Source organism: Neopelma chrysocephalum, unplaced genomic scaffold, assembly GCF_003984885.1.
Source record: "Neopelma chrysocephalum unplaced genomic scaffold, ASM398488v2 Primary Assembly neopelma1_22, whole genome shotgun sequence".
Classification (NCBI taxonomy): domain Eukaryota; kingdom Metazoa; phylum Chordata; class Aves; order Passeriformes; family Pipridae; genus Neopelma; species Neopelma chrysocephalum.
Window position 1 is genome coordinate 10692023 of NW_020897689.1, and position 22467 is coordinate 10714489.

At 36.3% G+C, this 22467-nt stretch overlaps 1 protein-coding gene across 3 annotated transcripts in view; it reads right to left on the reverse strand.

The window, feature by feature from the left end:
* Positions 1-3485: 3485 nt before the first annotated feature.
* PREX2 (phosphatidylinositol-3,4,5-trisphosphate dependent Rac exchange factor 2) overlaps positions 3486-22467 on the reverse strand; it is a 172455-nt gene continuing 153473 nt past the window's right edge. For all 3 annotated transcript variants that reach the window (XM_027698859.1, XM_027698772.1, XM_027698933.1), the window contains 3 exons: positions 19752-19854; positions 12747-12814; positions 3486-8527 (listed from right to left, as the gene is read on the reverse strand). In XM_027698859.1, the coding sequence (XP_027554660.1) occupies positions 8482-8527; positions 12747-12814; positions 19752-19854 (217 nt within the window). In that variant the 3' untranslated portion in view covers positions 3486-8481. The remainder of the gene's footprint in view (positions 8528-12746; positions 12815-19751; positions 19855-22467) is intronic.

Genomic DNA, 22467 nt, shown 5'->3' on the forward strand with positions numbered 1-22467 from the left:
AAAAGCTTTATGCATTTTCCTATTTTGGAACAACATCAAATATATTGCTAAGCATTCAATCAAGCTTCACTTTGTCTTGACTTTGAATTCAACTGTCACTCAACATATTTTGAAATGTATTACAATATGAGCAAGTAGCACTGATTAGCATCAGACATTCTTTCCGCCTTAATCTGGGTGATATTTTGTCATTAAGTTTTGTGATGATGCACTGACTGTAGATAATACAGTGCTGATGTTCATTTGCTTGCAGTCATGTCCTGTATTGGTTTGATTAGACTCTATGGCTGGTTGACGACAAAACCTCATTGATTACATGTGGTCTGCTTCTCATTTCCAGTCAAGCTTTCTGTCTTGAGACATGAATAGTTTCATTAATTAGGTGAACTAAAAACATTGACAAGCATTCAAGCTAGTCTGGTTCTGGCATAATAGTGCCAGTATTATGGATTCATTCTCTGCAGTCAATGAAAATTTGGTTATTCATTTAAATGAAAGCAGAATCAAAACCTATTGGTGTTCCTTTCATTTGATTATGCTCCCAGAATATATCCAGTACAATTTCCTCCTACTTTTAGAGGCTGTTATCCTTTACAAGGAAAGACACCAATTATTTATTCCAGATATTAAGATCCCTCCTGCCTTGGTAAAGAACTCTAAATAAGAAGAACAAGACATGACTAGCTAAACCCTAGAGCTTTAAAAAAAGTTCTAGATGTAAGTTAAATTTATTAGAATTTATACTGAGTCTTCTATAAAAGACGTAGTTGTTTGATAACATATCAACTGTGTTAAATACTTGGAAAAACTGAGGTCAAATCTTCAGGTATTTCATTGCTGTATCTACACTGCTCAGCATTTGTCTTACCTTGCACTCCTCCTCAATACCCAGTATCTTCTCCCCACTTTCCATTCCATGTCACATTCTGGAGATGCATTTTCAAATCTTTTTGCCAAATTAAGGATATACACATTTTTGTATTCTACCCTTCATGGCTAGGCTTCGCAAACGAAGATTTGGGAAGGGCTCTACCCACGTTTGTTGCACGCGCGTTGGTGGCTAAAGAGGCCCTTAGTCCGAGGATTAATATCAATAGAAGAAGCCTCCCACCTATCTTGTGACTGGAAATGGACATTTTCCCATCCTGTCCTGTCTGCCCCATTAATCTAACTCATTGATTTGCTTTAACACAGTAGAAGCCAGTAATATGTCAGACATGGAAAAACTTGTATCAGCACTGGATGTTCCTCTTGGAGAGCAGCAAGAGCAGGTCCACTCCCTGATGGAGGACAAGCTGGGATCTGTGGGTGAACACAGTCCAGTGGCCTCCCCTTGACAGGACAAGTTAAAAAACAGACTCTGCTAACAGTCCAAGGATGATGTGACAAGGCAAAATATTGAAGCAGGTGCAGGGTACATCCAGAAACTCCAATCACAAACAGCAGAAGATGGGACTAGGGACAAAGCTACCCACAGCCCAACTTTCAAGGTCCACGCCGGAGATGTGGCTGGAGACAGTAGCTTCAAGGCCTGAGCAGAAATGCTGCTCCAAATCCATCCCAGTGGTGCTGGGATGAGGCCGGCTGGGTCTAATAGGGCATTTTAGTGTCCTCAGAACCCTAGCAGCTCCACAGAGGAAAATGTACACAGAAATGAATGGGAGGAGGAGTGGAATCAACTAATATGTAGGAAAGCAGTTTCAGAAAATTAAGATTTCTACGAGCAAAAATGAAGTAACTTTGCAATTCTGCTTCATTAGTATAAGCCAATCATGAGCATCATCTATTTTGTTTCTGCATGACATAATGAGCTATAAAAAAAACTCCAACACATTCAAATACATAGTAAAAGTAAGTTTATGAGTAACATTTAAAAGGAAGTGTCTTTACTTTCAAAGTTTAGCAGACACATACTTTGATGTGAGGCAAAGATATATTATCAACTTTGAATTGTGGACTCATTTGACCTCTGACGTGTAAGTGTAGTAAGCCCCTTTGCAGGCTTTTTCACTTTCAAATCAAGATGATAGCAACACTTTCACATGAAAGATGCAAAATTAGTGGACACCCAAGTGCTGCCGTGGTGCAATTGATTATCTTTCTCAGCAGTTGTTTCAAAGCACTATTTATTCCCACTGTGTACACCAATCAAGAAAAGAATTCTTTGGACTTTATTTCTGATATATTCATGGCAGAAATGAGGAGCACTGAAACAAGAAACTTCATTTGTGATGGTAGACAAGCAGTTCATATTTGAAATCCTCTGGTCACTTCTGCTGCTCAACACCTTGAAATGTCATGCCATCCTTCACAAAATTAGGGAGATGAATATATAGGATAGAAGAAAAAAAAATAAAGATCTATTTTTCAAGTCTAGTTATCCAGAAATACTTGCATCCTTACCTTCCTCCTTGGTAGCCGATGGAAAACTAAAAGGATTTTACAAAGTAATCATAGTTGGTTTTGGTCCTGTCTCCACTGTTCCTCTCAGTCTTTACCACAACAACCATGTAGAACTCAGAATTTCCTTCATATAGAGACAACTCTCAGCAAGGTCTAATATTTCATCAGCTTTCAGTCCTATAAAAGAAACACTCAGTGCAACTCCTCAAACCCCTGGCATCCCAACAGTTCCCAACCCCTCTAATGGATCAGTCATTTAATAATGGCCAGTCTTCGCGAACGAAGATTTGGGGAAAGGTCTTTTACCTTTCCAGCCTGCGCAATGGATTTTTTTAGGTGAGACACAGCCTGCGCTGAACTGAGCCCACCCTTTAATCCTAAGGTTCATCTGCCGGGGCCAAGCAAGCTTGGACAATGACAGTGAGGTCCTCAGGACGTAGGTTTGTTTAGAGTGACCTTCTCATAGATGGATGGCCTTACAGGGCTAACGGGCTCCATCTGCCCGGGGGACTGGCTGGGATTCGAACCTGGGTCGCAGAGGTGAGAGTCCTGCATGCTAACCACTAGGCCACCAGGGGTCCCCATCAGTCATTTATAGGTGGTTTTTTAGCACAAGGAGTATAACACTCCATATTATGCTTGTCAGATACTCTTTTGCACAGCAGTAAACAGATGATGACAGCTTCACACTTTCTGTCTTCAGATAAGAAATTCCAGAAATGGTGGAAGTTTTGGAGCTTTGATAGGCACTAATGGCACCATGGGGCCAGAAAGTGGTTTTCATGCCTGTCTCTCTTCCAACTTTCACAAAACAGAGCTGCCTGCAGCCACTGACTACTGCTCATGCAGGGTTCAGTTTTCCACTGGTTACAAAGATATATTTTAATTACAAGCAATAAACCTTGATTGGGCCTGGGTTCTCAGAAGATATTCTTATTATAAACATTTATTTCGAGAAGTTTAATTTCTGTTCTCTTGCAGCAGAATTTCTAGGGCAGCCATACAACACTTAGCACCCCCAACCCCCTCCATCCCAACTTATTTCTTGCTTACAAATAAAGAGATTTGCAGTGGCCATATTATGAATGGTTTTATTTCTGTCCGGCATTTTGTAATACATTGTTACCGTTCCAGTCTTGCCTATGTAACTAAAAAAATAAAGCATAGATCTAAAAGTACACAGTATTAGTTTTACCCATAATCAATATAGCAACTGATTCAAAATATGCTACAGAGGCACTTCACAAATAAGGAAAATGTAATTTAAATCCATGTTTCAAGGTTATTTAATTCCAAAGGTTACTTCTAACAATCTCAACTACCCACAGAGCTGCTAGTTTGACTGTTTTCAAACAAAAGCTAACTGAGACATTCTGTGTATGGCTGTACTTACACATAATGTTTCAAAGCAGTAATGCTCTCTTGTGCTTAATGAGACATTACAAAATATATTCTCCATTTGAAAAATGTGTGCAATACTCAATGCAGAAATTAAGTTCATTTTTAAAGTGTAACGCAAGTATAACCAAATACATACACTATATACAGGGTGTTAAGAAGTTAATAAGGCTGCTTAGTCTTTTAAATCTGGCATATGGTACTGCAGATAGGACACACACCCCCCCACAGAAGATGTCATGGATATTCCCCTGAAAGTCCAAATCTAAGTGCTTGCATAAATGTCCCAGCTACTTTGAACACTCAGTTGGACTTTAAACTGAAGAAGTAGTTACTTCTAAATTAGATTTCTAACATGGAGATGTTATTTTTGGAGAAGAACATAAGAAAAAAACTTGATTAGCCTCTGGACAATCTCAAATTTCTTGATGGTATTAACATCTGCGTGACTGTGTACGCTGCATTCATTTATACATAACAGAACAAGAAACATAAACCCACATCTTCTAGCAGGAAATGGGAAACATTCAAAATAATAAATTTTCTTTAGGAAAGCTTGATTTATATATACAGTACATAAAAAAAAAACACCTACACAATTGTCAGCATACAAAAATATGAGTGCAGTATCTTTTTATACTTCAAAACCTAATGCTGAAACATACAAGTATCCTGAGTCAGGTATGTGCTGCACATCTAATTTATCAATGCCAGGGTACTGTTGGAGTACAATTAGAAAAGCATTACCTGCATTTATCAACAAGTACAGAGATAAAATACTTAAGGCAATGCATTAGCTCTTTTCATAATATTAAACAAAAATGGTGCAAAATATGCGTAAAATGCTGGTAGACATATCCATGAAGGAGCTGTAAAATAAAGATTATGGAACAATATGTATATATATATTACAGTTACTGATGAAAATAAATGAAAGACACTGTTCTTTTTTGAGCATCATGCTTAACCATGATGTGTATACTCACATTCAGGCAACTGTCTTAAATACATATTTATATATATATACACACTAGATCTGACAATGAATAATAAAACATGTTTTGCTTGTGAATTTCTCTGGGTAAAAACAGATCAATAAAAATGGTTCATTTTTTTTCCATTAAAGGATTCCAACAAATGAAATTAAATATGATTACTATAAATCCTTGTGGAGTAAAGTTTAATTGTTTTGGCTCTAAACCAGTAGAAGAGAAGTTCTGACTACTGTTGACTTTCTTAAAATAAACAAATATAAACCAGTCCAAAAACCAAGTAAGAACTCTATGGCAACTCAGCTGTTCCTTGGCCTGTAACCCTCCCCTCCCAGTTGTTAAATCTCCTATACATCCCCCACAGACTAGCACTGAATCATGGTGGTATTTGGTAATATATGCCTCTTGATCCTTCAATTTATTTCTGGAAGAATTACACTTGTCTTGGAAGCAAAAGTAAAAATTACATACAGAATGCTTTCCCTAAAACAGTACAGCACATTGTTGTAAAAATAGGCTGCATAACCTGTTTCTGTCAAAGCAAAGATTTAAGAAGCAATAGGTGATACACTCCTTGTAAATCATCACTCTTGGTCATCTCTTCTTGTCACCTGAAGTTTAAAAATTTATGAGAGGATAAACATATTGTGATGAGAATGGATTTTTTTTAACTCTCCAAGTGTACCTTGTATAAGGAACAATACATCCTCTACATATACCAAAGAAGATAAACAGCTTTAATAATGAGTATATGTAAATTTATAATTTAAGAATGGGCTTATAAAAGATCCAAATAATGTTATTAGAAGTCATTGTGTTAGAACGTGCAGTGTGCTCTGAAAACAGAGGGATAAGAAAAGCAGTTTAGAAAGCTGCACAATGTTTCAAGCAAATACGGGCTTTTGAAGAACATTTTGAGAAATCAGGCACTCTTATTAGACAGTCAGTGGGACATTTATGCACCATTTACTCTGGAAATAGGTTGGATTCAATGATCTGAGGTCTTTTCCAACCCAATTGATTCTGTGATTCTGTGTAATTTTGAGAAAGTGTATTTTCATGTGCTATCTGTAATCCCAGAAAACCAGGACTTAAGTTTCTCAGCTCCTCGATACCATGCTAAATAGATACTTTACTTTGCAGTATGGGTCACCAATAAAGCTCATAATGCTGAATACAGTTTTGAAAACTGTTTATAGAAGGGGCAAAAAAGAATAAAGAACCGAAAATTAGATAGAAAAACAAGAGGTCAATATTTCTGATGCACGCTCATGAAACAAGAGCTAAAGAATTTGTTCCAGGGACTGGCTCGTAACTATTTGTCCCATACAAATGTCTATTATTCCATGCTTTCCACAACCAAACAAAATAGGGAATTATCATATTATACAGGGTGACTATTTTGGAATATTTGCACTCCTACCATTTTCAATGCTTTATAAAAAAGTGATGACTAATTACAATAATGCATATGCAATGCAACAGATTCTGCTCGCTAGGTTATCTTCTATCATACAGAATTAGCAGCTCCATTAGTAGCTGACTTCTCTCATAGTAAATCTAACCTCATGTGGGCAAGTCTCACAGGAAGATGGGAGCTCCCAGCTGGGCTGACACCGGCACACCTTTGGCATGAGGGAGTTACGGCTTCTCTGTGCTTCTGATGCCTGAACAAGCAGAAGCTGAAACATTACTGGTGGTTTTGCCTGGAACAGGAATAACCGTAGCCAATACTGCTGCTCTGAATAAAACACATCTCAAATATGAGATCCTGACTAGAACAGCAACAATATACAAGCATTAGGTCATGCCAAACAAGAAATATAAATCTCTAAAATTAAAACTTTGTTTTCTGATTTGAATTTTGTTTTTTGTTTTGTGTATTATGTTTTTTAATTAAGAATATTATAGTCCAATAGCTTCCAATAACTATGAAAGAGAGTAAACTTCAAAGCACAAAGGTAAAGTTGTTACTGGAGTGTTCATTACTGCATGTCTTTGTCACAGTTTAAGGCAAACATTCTATACTTAAGGTAAAACCAGTACTGATATGACTACATAAATATATACACATTGAAATGGAATATATATGTGCTGACATATATATCTGTGGATATATAAAAATATTTATTTTCTTAGCAAAGTTAAAGTCTGTGTAAAAACATTTATAATACTGAAAAAGGTAGGAGCCCTAATTCCTCCTTTGGAGAAAAGTAACAAGTTCCCTAAATATCCCGTATAAAACCCCCACTCTCTGTAAGAATACAGATCCTTTTGAGTTCTCACTTATTTAATTGTGGATTAATATATTTGTTGAAGATTTCATAAATAATTAGAACATATGCAATAATTACGTTGTGAAGTGTCATTGTTACAGCATAACTATAGACCTCTGTTGTACAAAAAATAATTTTTATTCATACAGTATGTGTCTTGGTCTTATGGAATGCATAGCTACTGCTACAAGTAGAACTATTTCAGAATACAATTTTTGTTCTAATCTGTTCACATTTAAACTTCATTTGGGGGCATTTTTTCTGAAAATTCTTTGGCCAAAAGAACAGCCAGATGCAGATAAATTTTCCCTGGGCCCTCTAAATAGTCAGAAGAATTTCAAAATAAATTTATAACAACTACCACTCCAAAGAACTGAAACGCTATACAAAACAATTCTGACAAAATATGGGAAACGGTAGCATAAAACATCAAAACCCTGAACTATGCTTCAACTTAAACCACACACATATCCAGTTAAACATAACAATACTGACTCATCCCTGCCTTATGTAAATTTGCTAGTGTAGTGCTATAGAAAATTATAAACAAATCTGAAAATCTCTGAAATGAGGAGAAGCAATAATGTAAAATATCCACTAGACAGAGTCTGAAATTCAGCCTAACAGTGGGTGAAAGTCAGACTTATTCTTCTCCTCTGTTATAATGGCAACTGAAAAAGGGCAGAACTTCACCTCACATGCTACATAGGTACTCTTTCTAATGCGATATAAGTCCTCCTTCCAAAGCAGTGTGACAATGCACTGCTTCAGATATGGCTGAGTTTACTGATTACGAGCACACACTCACAGCAGCAGTCCGCCTGCAGCCATTAAACACAATTTTGAGATGAGTTTTCCATCTTTAAATCTCACTTCCATTATATCCTTGAAACAGTAACATGAACATTCTGAGAAATTAGGACAGCGACAGGAAAAAAGGATTTATCAGGTGCAAAGGGCCCCATATATGAAGTGCACGCTCATCATCAAGCCTAGTTTATGTAGGCTTTTATTCCTTCCACAAGAATGCATTCTGTATAGTGTACAAGTGAAGACATTCCCTCTGAAAAAGACATTTGTTTTCAAGCTGCTGGGTATACCTATAATGTGGCTGAACAAGATACATCAAATTAATCTGATTCCAGTGTAAAATTCCCAAGGAAGATTCCTGATCTACTAGTGTAAGGCTGCAGTGCACAGATTTCAGAAATGCTTTTTGGAAGACATTTTTCAATGCCAATGGAGAATATTTAGGGTATTTCTTTCTTTATCCTGAGTAAAAGGTTGGTGGGGGGTTTTTTATTTATTTATCAAAGCCCTAGGGACATACTGTTATAGTGCAGTTGGATTTTTGTCATACAGTCCCAGTATCCTAAAGGCCATTATTGGATTATTTTCTGGAGCAGTTCTCCTCATTCTTCTCCAACAGGTGGTGGTGGCTGGCATAGCTTGTATAATCTGCAAATGACAAAACCCAATGTAATTGTTATTCTGTTATTGTTCATTATTAATATGAGGAAATTTAAGGAATACAAACTAAATCTACGTCTTCCTGCACTGCAAAACAAAAGGTACTGAATTCAGTTTAATACCATCAACGCAAAACTAGTAAAATCTTCTTTGTGAACATTAATGTTTACATTGAAAGTGGAATCATTAAAATACACATCTATTAGCAGTCTTATAAAAGCATTTTAGTACAGTAAAATTTTCATATTTCTTCAGTGAAGATCACTTCACTAATCCAATTACCAGTTGTTGCCCTGAATTTTGAAATTGGAAAAGCTGCTTGGTGAATGGAACTGCCTCTATTTCTGTTTTGTCTTGGCACAGTCAAACCCCACTCTAAGAACAGTTCCCCAAAGAACTAATGCTGTTTGAAACACCTAAGACAGATGTCAGACATGTGACACACCAGCATGAGGATTTTAAACTCTCTCCCCTCTGTTTCCGCATGGATGATGCCAAGACCAGTAAGATTTGGTTCAAATGACTACCTTAGTACAGATTGAAATAGCCAGTCCTTTTATAAAGGCTTTTGGACTTCTCTTAAATCCTTTGCCAGGACTTGGTTATTAGAAAGTGTTTGAAACTTTACCCTAATGTTAAAAATACTGAAAATAAAAGGCAATCACTCTGACCACAAACCCTCTGTTCTGTACTCCTGTCCAGCATACAGTACCTCCTCTGTAACAACAACAATTAGAACTAGTAATAGACATGATCTCATTTGGAGGTTACATCTTTTCCTCAGGGAACATGTATCATTGAAGGAATAACAAAGAAGTGACCACGTATGGCATGGGAAGGAGAAAAAGCATCAGAAGCCGGAAACAAAGAGACAATGACACAGCATGTGCATCGATACTTGACATGAAGACTATGATGTTGAAATATCAAAGTAATAGAAATAGCAGGTTTGGTAGGGGTGTGAATCATCCAGTGACCTGGGGGCTAGGGATACTTAAAATACTCAAGGTATCTGAGTATGACACGGATATTTTGCAAAGGCCTGCTAAATATGGTGCTCATTTACATGACTCCATTTTAACACATCAAAATTTTCAAAATTATACTACAAATCAACACAGAAAAGAAAAATCGGAACATGTGGCTGGGATCCACAAACAATTAAAGATCAATGGGCTGGTGACCTCTTGGCATGATACTCAAGAGGGCACGGTCTTAAGCTCTGCCAGGGGAGGTTTAGGTTGGATATTAGGAAGAAATTTTTTACTGAGAGAGTAATCAGACACTGGAATGAGCTGCCCGGTGAGGTGGTGGATTCACCATCCCTGGAGGTTTTTAAGATGAGACTGGATGTGGCACTTAGTGCCATGGTCTAGTAACCAGAACAGTGTTGAATCAAGGGTTGGACTTGATGATCTCGGAGGTCTTTTCCAACCTGGCTGATTCTATGATTCTGCTACTGAAATGATGTGAGGTGAGTATGTATGGCTTTCTCCATGAGTGTTCAGAGCCTCTGCAACATCCAGGCACATCTTGTCAGAAACAGCATCCTGTGGCTATGCAAGAGCAAGGCAGGATAGCTGCTGTTCTCCAATTTCAGTTCCTTTAGGAGTTAAAACCCAAGGGACACTAAAAACACAGAACGCCCATGGGCTAAATAACTTTTCTCTGAATCTCCCTGGAAATGATTATCAAGCAGTATTGTTTCTGGATGGTAAGAATGTGGAGAACTAGTTCTGTCAGGCAAACGGAAACTGGAAACCTTCTTTCCAGTCTTCACCATAATGTGTTCTGAAGATCATTGGACTCTTCGATGTGGTCATATGGCAGATTCAGAAATCCAATCATTTAAGGTCACATTGTGCAGACATCAAAGTATTTGTTAGGAGTCATATATAAAGCAATATACATATATATTATATTTTGATACCAATGAGAGAATAAGATGGTCTGATCTTTACACAGACAAGTATGCAAAGAAGAATAAACAGGGATTGAGTTATTTGATAATAATAACTGATAAATAAAAAAGCAATAATATTGGAATCTGGCAGAAGACAGATAAAATTACAGTCAGAATCTTACCTAAGTAATTGCAGTGGGGTTAATACTTGATGATGTTTTAGCAAAATCTAATTTCTATGGAACAATGTACAGCAAACCTCAGCTCCAAGTCTGTGTATTCTTCAGGTTAAAGTGGTAATCATTAAGACTGTCTTCAGAACAAGTGATGTAGGGGAATTCTGAAGCAAACTAACACTAAGGCTGCATAAATCCCTAAGGATCTAAAGTTGCTGAAGATGCTGTAGAACAGAAACAGCCTGTTCTGGGTCTATATTCATGCAACAACTATTTGAGATGGTACAAACAGATCAGCTGAGAAAACACGAAAACAGTGGTAGCTGCAGAGAACAGAGAACCCTGTCAAGCAATGTTAAATGAAACCAAATGTAAAATTGTTTTCCAAGCAGAGAACTAAGAACCCATAGTATCATTTAGCTATACATCAGAAGTATCACTCTTGCTGATGACTATTCTGAATTATGCATCTATTGATACACCAAGTGCCCCAAACACTGAGGTCTGGGATATTCCTGTGACATTGCTGTTGCTGTTGACTGGAAAGGGTGCTGGGTGCATCTGTCTACACTATGTTCTAGGAGCTATCTCATTATTTTTCTTCAGCTTTTCAAAGCTATGTTATGGGAGTTTCAGCTGAAAAGAGGTTATCTTTTCTCAACTGATGCAAAGCTGAAAAATGTCTCATTGCTAAGTTTTTCTTTTCAAGAACTTAGATTTTTCCTTTATCACAAGAGCTCTGTCATGTAGGGATGGGAAAAGTTTGTTTTGCACCAATTCTTTGGCTGTCCCCAGATTTATGTCAGAAAGCAGGACTCCATTTAAGGCCCAAACCATACTGCTCAAAATATGAAAAGGCTTCTCACAGTTTTTAATGTAATAAAATGTTAATTTATTGTCATAGGTTCCCACAATGCAAGACAGTTGGTCAGGGAATTTTGGTCCTACACTGCCTCTAAACTAATCACTACCGTGAAAAAGGATGCCCTCATCTGCTGCTAAGGGTAATGACTACATTGCTGATGGATTTACTCCAGAATCAGTACTTTTGTTGGATGATACTTAATCTCATTTATGGGGCATGTAAGATGCATACATGCTCCAACAAATGCTGCCAGTAAGCAACTGAACAGTAGCTGCTACTCAGATTTACTCACACCTTGTACACTTAAGGTACACTCCTTTTCTAGAATCAGAGTAAGCACAGGCATGGAACAGTGTGTGGTGATATGTTGCAAACAACTTATGAGCAGTAGCCTGATTCCCTACTGGGAGAAACAGGGACACCTGAAAAAAGGGGAGCAAATTGTGTAAACGAGTTCCTGATTGTTTGTGCTCAGAGTACAGAAGGCTATGGATATCATTTGTGTTCATTCACATGGTTACCTTTATCAGGTTTTACTAATTCCCTGTTTCCTTACTGAAATTTAAACACCACAGTGGGTCTGTTATGTATTTCACATTCAATGTGTTATCATTAGTCAACAAAAAATATTATGTTTTAAATTGGTAAAAACCAGTTTAAAGTAGTACTGGATTACTAGAACCAAACTTTAAGATCAAATTAAGAACATGGTTGTTTGGTTATTTTCATTTATAAGTATTGTGCTTGTTAAGAAACATTTCAGGTGCCTGCAATCCATCACAGCATTAAAAAGCTGGATAAATATAGAACAGTCCATTTTTCATTCTAATGGATGTTTCAGAAAGAGACAAAGAAAAACTACATCATCTCTAAACATAACTAGAACATGATTTTGCTGAGATACTGTGGTACAGTATTTCATTAAAATGGGGTTATGGATTTAGTTATGAGTATTTCCCCAAAACCACGAAGCATTACAAACAATGAAGGACTTAGTCCAGTGTTTTCATAATTAACATGAACTAGATTTCATTTTTCAAAAATGGGAATGTTTTGAAGTGCTACATAGCCTGAACTTCTGCAACTAATTACTTGAAGTAAAACTGTATGGCTAAGAACACAATTGATTTTATGTGCCTTAAGTGAAATTTTACAGTTACAGCACAATATAGTCAATGTTTACTGCTAGCTTTTGAGCAGCTACGACTGAATTTAGCACAAACTAGAAAAAAAACATGGTCTAGGACACAAAGAATCAGTTACCTTGGCACAGACTGTGGCGTTCGATCCCTCACTCCTAAATTCTTGGCTGTGTTTTGTACTCTCGCACCCTGGAAAAGAAAAACAACAGTTTTGCTTGATTTATTCCAACACAAATTGGGGAATTTTCTGAACTTTCCAGATGAAAACAACTATTGATTACAATAAATAAATAAATAAATATTAATAACTAATTAATTAATAAATAAAGTTCTTTTCCATCTCCCAAAAGAACTATCATCTCCTAAGGTGGGGAACAAGTTAGAGTAGTACATTAATTCTCAACTTAGAGAAATATGCAGAAAAGAAACAAAAATATTTCCACTTGTCACATCTTGCTAATATAAAAGACATTAAGTAAAAAATAACATTTAAGGTTTAAAACATATCTTGTTTCAATTTGTTTGATTTTTGTCACCATTCATTGTAGAAATCATGGATACAGTTCTTTTCTGAAATGCCACTTATTTTCTATGAACTTCTGGACAAACAAATATTACAGATTATTTCCTATGAATAGCTACAAAACTATAAAAATGGCCTAAATTGAGGCACTAAATAAGGATTGAAAAGAAAAATGCAGTGCCTAATCTTCCTGTATAATCAAAGTAATAAAAAAATAAATCAAGTGGGCAGGAACCTCACAAGACTGTTTAGTCCAATACCCTTCCTTATAGCAGGGTCAACTAGAAACACTGGTCTCTCTGTACCTCAACTGATCCTTCTAAAAACAATAATGAAAGTGTTTTTGTCTCACTGACTCATCCAATAAGGAGAAAGTTAATAAAACGTACAATATTCATATACATGATAGTGAAACAAACAAACTAGTTTAGATATAGCAAAGAATTTAGTAAAATTTGTTTTTAAATTATGAGGTCTAGTTTTTAAAGTGCAGTTTTATTAGTCATTACAAAGAATGCTATGTTTTCTATTATTTTAAAGGATATGGAAACTGTTTTTTTCACTTTTTCTCTTTCTGTACTACCTAAATTCAGGACAAAAATCTATAACCTCAGAATTCTTACAGTGAGATCTTGGATTGATGTGAAACATGAAAGATAATTTACATTCCTAACAGAGCTGCAGTGCCAGATTCACATGAATGTAAAAGAGGTATAATCATTGATTCAATATGTACAATAAGACTAGACCTTTCATTTGACTGAAATTGGGTACCCAGGTAATTGAGAAGGTATTAATTCATTGTTATGGGCTCAAACAGAAGATAAAAAAGGCTGTCTACTTATACACATGTAAGTCCTCAGGGCTTATGTAAATCAACATGTGCCACAAAAAGAAATACTGTGTCCTTACATTTTTTGTAGGAACAAAAAATAGTGGTAAAGATAGAAAATAATAACTAGAATACCTATAAAACTGAAGGCAGAATATAAAATTATTTCACTAGAGCTACATCTAGCTCAGTAAGCTCGTCTCTGACAATTGCAAAGACACATGACTATAAAGCATGACAAACATGTTTTTCCCCAGGAACTCCTCCAGAATTCAATAATTAGCCATTCTATACTTCCTCTGTTCAGCAGCAGGTACGTATTTAATCAATTTCAGTGATTCTCTTCTTTCCCTTCTCATCTTGAATCCATTAATAAATTCACATCGCCAACCTTCTTGCGAAAAGAGATCCACATCTTTGGCACAATCTTAGCTTGTTATGTCAGGGATCATAGAATGGTTTCAGTTGGTAGAATCTTAAAGATGATCTAGTTCCAACGCCCTGCCATGGGCAGGGACACCTTCCACTAGACCAGGTTGCTCAAAGCCCTGTCCAACCTGTCCGTGAACACATCCAGTGATGCAGCATCCACAGCTACTATGGGCAACCTGTTCCAGTGCCTCACCATCCTGACAGTAAAGAATTATTTCTAAACCTGAAGTCTAAATTTTTTTCTAAATTAAAGAATCAATCTAGGCCTACTCTCTTTCATTTTAGAGCCACTACCCCTTGTCCTAACTGACACCATATGACCTTTTATAAAGTCTCTCTGCAGCTTTCCACTATTTTTATTTGGTTTTAATCTGACAGTTTCATTTGATGTCTTTAGTTCTGCACTGGTGAAGACAATGGTCAGTCCCTACCCATGACACATGTTCTTTAGAAGTCTGTCATTTCCTCCTTCACTCGTGAAGCTGATCAATCTTAGATTATTTTGTCTGTCCGTCTGTTCTGTCTATAAACCATTCCCAACCATTGATAATTTTTTTTCTGACCTTCTCTGAACCTTTTCGACTATGCTATGTCCTTATGGAAGGGAAAGAACAGTTCAAAATAGTTCAAAATACAGAGTCATGACAGCATGATTTCTACTCGGTCATCTATCTCTGCCCAAACCATTATAACTTCTGCTTTACTAACAACTACTGAGAACTGAGCTGATGTTTTCTGTCATATCCTGAGGTCTTGAACATGAAATGGAATAGCAACCTCACAGGCAATTATTTTGAATGTGAATTTAGGGTTTGCTTTTTCCCCAGTGTACTTCACTTAGGAGTTATCTACACTGATTTTCATCTGCTATTTTTTTGCTCAATCATGAAGTCCTGCAAGATTCTTTTGCAATTCTTCATAGTTACTTCTCATCTTTAATAAAAAATTGAAAAGAGTTCAGTGGAGAATGGGGAGAATGATGTGGTAAGAGAACACAACTGAAAAATGACAAATCGGATGAACTGATTTCTTCTATCTACACAAATGATGGCTTATCAGGGAAATGATACTCAAATTTGGGACAGACTTTTTAGCAGGACCTGTAACAATAGAAGGGGTAATGTTTTTAAACTGAAAGAAGGTAGATTCAGCCTAGATATAAGGAAGACATTTTTTATGATGAGGGTGGTAAAACAATGGAACAGGTTGGCCAGAGTAGTGGTAGATGCTCCATCTCTGGAAACAATTGAAACACTAAAAGTCTACTGCTAAAAAAGGAATAAAATCTAGTCTCCAAGTGTATGGTATACTGGACAGAAAATAGGAATTAAAGGAAAAAAAAACAAAAAGGAAAAACCCAGTTAAATGAGGCATAAAGTAAAACATCCTAATGAAAAGGTTAAGAAAACTCTGGAACAGACCACATGGGAAGCACTGTGAAGGAATCTCCACTACTGGAGGTTTAACAACAGATGCAACAAATGTCTGTCATGAATGACATAAAGATAGCTGATCAGGTGTTAGTTACAGAGTTAGACATGTCGAGTCCAGACCTTCATCACCTCCACTGTCCTTTTCCTGGTGCCACTTCCTAAAATTTTTCTTTCTTTATTTTTCTTTAATTATTAAAGAAACTTCACCATGACACCAAGTCTCAGACTGCTGAGACTGGCACATGTTTAACATCACTGAGAGGCAGAATATGCATACACATGCAAAAACTATCTAAATTAATCACGTGCAAATCCTGGATATCACTGCTGTGACTACCTCTGAGAACAAAACCAGCCTACTTTTACTTGCATCACTCACTAGAAAAACTAATTTTAGTATCTTGATCACATAATAAATGAAATGCATTAATTTAAAAAGAAGTCTAGCTTTATATATTAATGTAATTTATTGTTTAGTAGGGGCACAAATTAGACTTTACTTAAAACCACCAGATTCTTATTTGAGAAAAAGAGCTCAAGAATTACTAGCAATGACATGACATCTTTTTGTCACCACTGAGCACCATTATACCATTCCTATTTCTATCTAGTGTTAATTTTACTTCTCCAATATTATTCTTAATTGAGATTGTTTGTCTAACAGACGCATAAGGGATAGCTGTGCTATGTGACACTAGAATGTTACCCACTGAATACCAGTACTGCCAGAGCACTGGTGAAAGATGATGGCAGCTCTGGGGAGACACCAACAATCTGGACTCTTCTATAAGAACTAGTATTCTCATTGCCATGAGAAAAATTATAGGTTTATTTTCAAGTTACACACTAATTTAAGGATAGCAAGAACCAGTCACATAAAGAAAACAGATTGTCTTCATGCCTTGTTCAAAAAGCTCTAAATCAGTACAGCTCTTATAAGAATTATTCAAAATGTAGTGCTGTTATTATAATCACAAAAAGGCATGAAAAAATGATTACTCACTTAAAAAAAATAACAGAAATTCTCTCCTAGCCTTTTCTTCCTCAGAGCCCTGTGCCCCCTGGCAGCTCCCTTCCTAGGCCTCTGTTCTCTCCACACTTTGCTGCATCCTGAAGACACAGTGCTGTCAGGATGCTTTACATAGTATTTTGTGGGTACAGATGTTTATGTAAGTATATACATGAGTAAACAAAGTTACTAAAAGACAGTTGGGACGTTTTGTCAATTTATTTTATAAATCAATCAAAACTGGATTAGCAGACGAAAAACAGAAACCACTTAACTAAAACCATCCCACAGACCCAAGTTCATACCCACTCTCACAAGTTGGTTTCTTTTTGTTAATTCTCACAGATCAGGTGCTTGTGAATACCTTATCATAACTCACAGGGCAATTACTTCGAACCTTGTTCCAACAACACAGTTGGGGCTATTATGACTATTGCTCAACAAGATTCTGACCTTATTCAATTTTTAAAAAAAATTACAATTCCTAAGGTCATCCAATCCATCAGTTGACTCCAGTTATTCATTACTGGTGCACCAAGTTGGAAAACATATCAGTTTCGATTAGAGACAATTTCCCCTTGTGGAAAGCTGATACTGCCAGAAGTTAATGTTGCTGAGTAACAGATGGAATCGATGTCCTTTCATTTGCACCTCCTTGTGGCTACTATCTTTATTCCACAAAAGATTTAGGGTGTAAATGGGCTAACAAATTCATTTGTTTGTTTTATATGAAGCCAGGAGAAAGGTACATATATTGCCCTTAACTAAATGTTCTGCATAAAACTCCACAAAGCCTTTTTATTTTTTGTCCTTCCAAGTTTTATGGACTGCATTATGCTCCTGACAATTAAATTCTACAGATAATTTAAACATTAAATCCAAACAGGTTTCTAGAAAATACCAGAGTGCGTTGTTGAAATTACCCCAAAACATTTAGAATTTAATGGAGGGTTATATTTCTACTACAGAACTCCAAGACTGATTTAAAATTACAACAAAAGATTATTACTCTATTAAATCCCACAGTGGTTTCCTGCAAGAGGAAGAATGTGTGAAAAAAGTCTGGTTTGATATACTAGCACACTTTTTTGCAGTGTTTGTGGCTGGAATTGAGATACTGGTATCTTTAACAGCTATTGATCACCTGCTGTTTTACTTCAAAGAATGTAGCCTCACTGAAGGCCTTTCTCCACATCTGTATTTGAGCAAGTACAGTTACAGCTGCTCAAACCATGTGAGTTTCTTTCATTTTATCTTTTGTTTTCATTTAATAAACTGCAGAAGATCCACAAATGAATCAGCATTTTTTGAAATGGCCTAGACCTGTGTTTTGAAAATGAACACTTTGACAGAACATATCTGCAAGCAGATACATGAAAAACTCTACAACCACATTTTTTGAATGCAAAATACCCAGAACTGCCTTTTGTCTAGAACTTCAGGAGCAGACATATCGATCCATACATGCAAGTTTATCCTTATACAGCAGTAGCTTTCTTTACAAGTCAAGTTAAAGATGTAATTCCTTAGCAGATGTACACGACTTGATTCAAGAACCTTGGGGGTATTTTTTCAATACAGAAACTTAATTTATGCACTGAATTAAGTGATAGTCCAATATAAAAAGGACTGAGACTAAATGCTTTGATGTACCCATGTTCAGCAGCAACACTTACATGTAACTGATCTGAACATATGGCTTCAGACTATCTACACAATTGCTTTAACAGACTAAAGGTGTCATCTAGCATATGCGTATTTTTGCCTACAGCAAGTTAGAAGTACAGTATAGTTGTTTAATAATTTTCATAACTGTGACTGCCGCAAAAAATATGTAGCAAAATTAATGAAAACAATAAATTAGATGCCATCTAAACTCCAGAAATTATTAATCCTGTCTTATCTGTGATTAATTGTCCCAACTTTTTTTTTCACTTCAAGATTGAGTGCATCCTGTATCTTGTTTATGATTTTGTCATAGGGTTGAAAACTAACACAGGCTGGGATATTATGTTCCATATGCACATAGGGTAATTAAGCTCCACTCATCCTCTCTTTGATCAACTGAATAGGTTTATCGCTTTAATCTTCACTTCATAAACCTTGTCTACCAACCTCTGGACCATTTGTGCTTCTCCTTTGAATTCCTTCCAAGTTACATGCTTTTGAAAGTATTTTCTGATAACAAGATATTCTAGAAAAAGTAGTGCTAATACAGTAGAATGTATCCCCCATTTTTAGTTGATATTGGTTTTCAGTCCAGTACTTTTTAGCATACCTTAGCACCAAGAGTTCATGTTGCAGTGGTTATCTATCCACAACAGCCTCTAAATCCTATTTTATTATGACCAAAGAGTGAAAAACATTATTTTGAAATAAGCACATTGTCCTCAGGAATCTTGCCTGGAAAGTTAAAACCAATAGTATTTATTTCTGCCCTTCTCTTCTACACTTCCCCTTAATACAGTACGAGTCACTTGTTAGTAACAACAGTTAATAATCTTAAGTTTATTTTAATATATGTGATCCATAAAAATAAGACTGTCTCAGATGTAAGGTGATGCCACAACAGTGATTACACAAAAAGCTTTTATTAAAATCATAACCCTGTAAAAATTATGAGCCATTTACACACACAAAGCAAGCAAGCATCGGGTTAAAAATGACCTATGGCTGTATCAAAAAAATAACACAACATCTTTCAGTCTCTAATAAAGGAAGAGATTAAAAAAACCCAAAATAACGCACAAACAAAAAACCACCCAAACTAACAAAACTCACATAGATATTACACAACTTTAGGATGGAGGTTAAAAAATGCTTGGCCAAGCCATTCTTTTTAGATGATAATGTCTTGTTTGGAAACTTGCAGATCTCACCCACAGCAAGCATCCTACCTGTTTGCGCATGACATCTGTAGCTTGCATGATGTAGCGAGGAGGTAGCCCATGGCTCCGAGCCAGGATGATGGCCTGCTCCAGGGTAACGCTCAGAGTGCAGCTGCAATGGAACACAGAAATCAGCTCTCTGCTAGCAGATTGTTCCTTAAAAATGATTGCTTCTATATCAATTATCTTTTGTAAAAGGAAAATATAAATGAAAATATTACATAGTAGACCTGTACCCTATCCTTCCCTCACCGGCACAGGCATTAGCCTGAACAGTATAATGTTTCTAAGTAGAAAGACTTAAAGTGTAACAAGTGTTCCTGCTGCTTGGAATTAAATGCATTTGCCTCGTTATGTTGTTAAAACAACCAAACAAACCAACTCTCCCCAAACCAAAACCAACACACAAACCCCACAACCCAACTATGGCTTGGCAAGTGCATGAGGGAGTGACAACCCAAAAAGAAAATTTTTTTGTAATTGTATAAATTCCTTTCTAGGTGGTTTCTGCATGTTCTCTCTCACCCTCCACTGTTAAAGCAGACCAAGGCTTTGGTACCAGGATCCCAAACTCTTGCCATTTATTTAGCTTGGTTATTCTCTTGCGCAGTGCAGTCCAAAATTAAGAGACATTTACCCTTTTCAAAATAAGAAAATAAATAAAAAAGACATTCATTCACATGAACTGTCCTGTCCCACTTTGTCTATCTTTTTCAAATAAACACTTGAGGACAAAAACTGACTGTGATGCCACATCCTAATGGAAAGGCTGTCACTGTTTTGTCAGAGCAACCAGGAAAGTTTCAGAGCTAAAGATCTTGTTGTAGGACAATCTGTCATCACACCAGGCAAGAAGTAGTAGGGTAAGTCATTTTGGACATGCCATCCCATTTTGGTTGTCATGGCAAGGACAAGAACAAAAGGTTGGTTTCTCATACAGTTCAAGACCAAAACTGTAGAAGACTTATGGATAAAGACAAAAAACCTGAGTAGAAACAGGTACTTTTTAGAAAGCAACCCAGAACCCAAGAGGTGGGAGTGGCTCCATTCTGCACCAGTAAGCTGCTTGATGATTTTTCTGTTCACAACCAAAGTACTGCAATAATCAAATCTCTCCAACCAGAAAAGTGGGTTGTACAGAAAATGATTCTACCTCAGCAGAACCCAAAAAAAGCTGTGGTTTTCAAGTTCAAATAATAAAAGCAAGGCACATGATTAAAATATACTTTTCAGTAGCCTTTTGGCAAAATCCTGACCAAAGTATTTTGCATAGTTTATAATATGCACACAGAACAGACAATATGTTTCAATCAAACACTCATCTTGCTGAGCAGAAGATCTGTAGGAGGAAAAACACATCTGCGCTTATTTTCTTACTGAAAAAAAACCAAACCCCTGACACGTTTTAAATGCTGCTTCAGTTAATTTCTGGACTGTAAAAAGTTTCACAGTAGTGAATGTAGAAGACACTTAATTTGATCTGTAGCTTTATTAATGGCCTTTCATTAAAAATTTATAAGCTAAGCGATTTTCCTTGATAATGAAATAATTCTCATTCCTTAGTTTCATGTATACACTGACCTCAGAGTTAACTGGAGGCAAAAATCTATTGACCTTTTGCATTATGTGTTTGATTAAGGTGCAAGATAGCTAAGTATTAGATTAAAAATTCTAAACACTGTGACTTCGTCTTATCTTTGAAAGGTGAAATATTGCACAAAGTATATGCTCATAATATTTGCCACCACCAAAATCTAAACGTACAACCCTCAAGACCAGGCAGCAAAGGAAGCTTTGTCGCACTGACAGTGGAAAAAAGCAAAAGTATCTGAAATGTAGTTTTACAGGTGTTATCTAAGCCAGAAAAAAAGGGTAAAAAGTTTCTCAGTAGGTATAATAGGTGTTAATGGGCTCAAAGTACACTTTCAACCAAGCAGTTACTGAGCCAACTTTCCCATACATCCCATCTTCCTGAAACCCCAAGACTGAAAGAACCAAAAAATCATATTCTGCATGCATCAGTCAGAACTAACAACCTCCTAAGTGAAGGTCAGCTTGAAGAATTATGTGCAATTTTGTGATTGAAAAAGACTGCCAAACTGCTCCCTGTCCAAAACCTGATGAAATGGCTGGCGATCGTGGACAGTATAAGACCTCTACATTTTGATAATGCCAATCGTGATTCAGAAATACAGTTGCCAAGTGTGTAGATAAAGACATAACCAGAGTGGGAAAAGCAGAGACAAAGCGTAAAATAGCATAATCAAGATTTCTTTAAGAGGCTGCTATGAAAGTAGGCAACAACTACAATACAATCCTGAAACATTTATGCTAAAATTAAAGATCTCACATCATGGCAAATAAGAATAGTGATTCTAAGGATAGTAACTTTAACATATCCTGTGAAATTAGTAGCAAAGACACTCAAGATGACAGCAGTGTTCATGTTAAATATTATCGCACCTCTTTAATAGAACATTTTACATTTGAGGTGAAGTCCTACAGTAATGCTGGTTAGATACATCCACTTTTTCTTTTTAAAAAAATTCTTATTAACATATGTTAAAAATTGTTAAAATTGAATCAGTAACATGACTGAATTTCAATATACTGTTTCATTAGAGGTGCAATCACTAGGTTTTTTTGTTCCTCCTAGGGCACATAAGAGGTCTGATGAATGGCAGAATTAAATATAAATTATTGGTTATGGCTTTTGTCCTGTGAT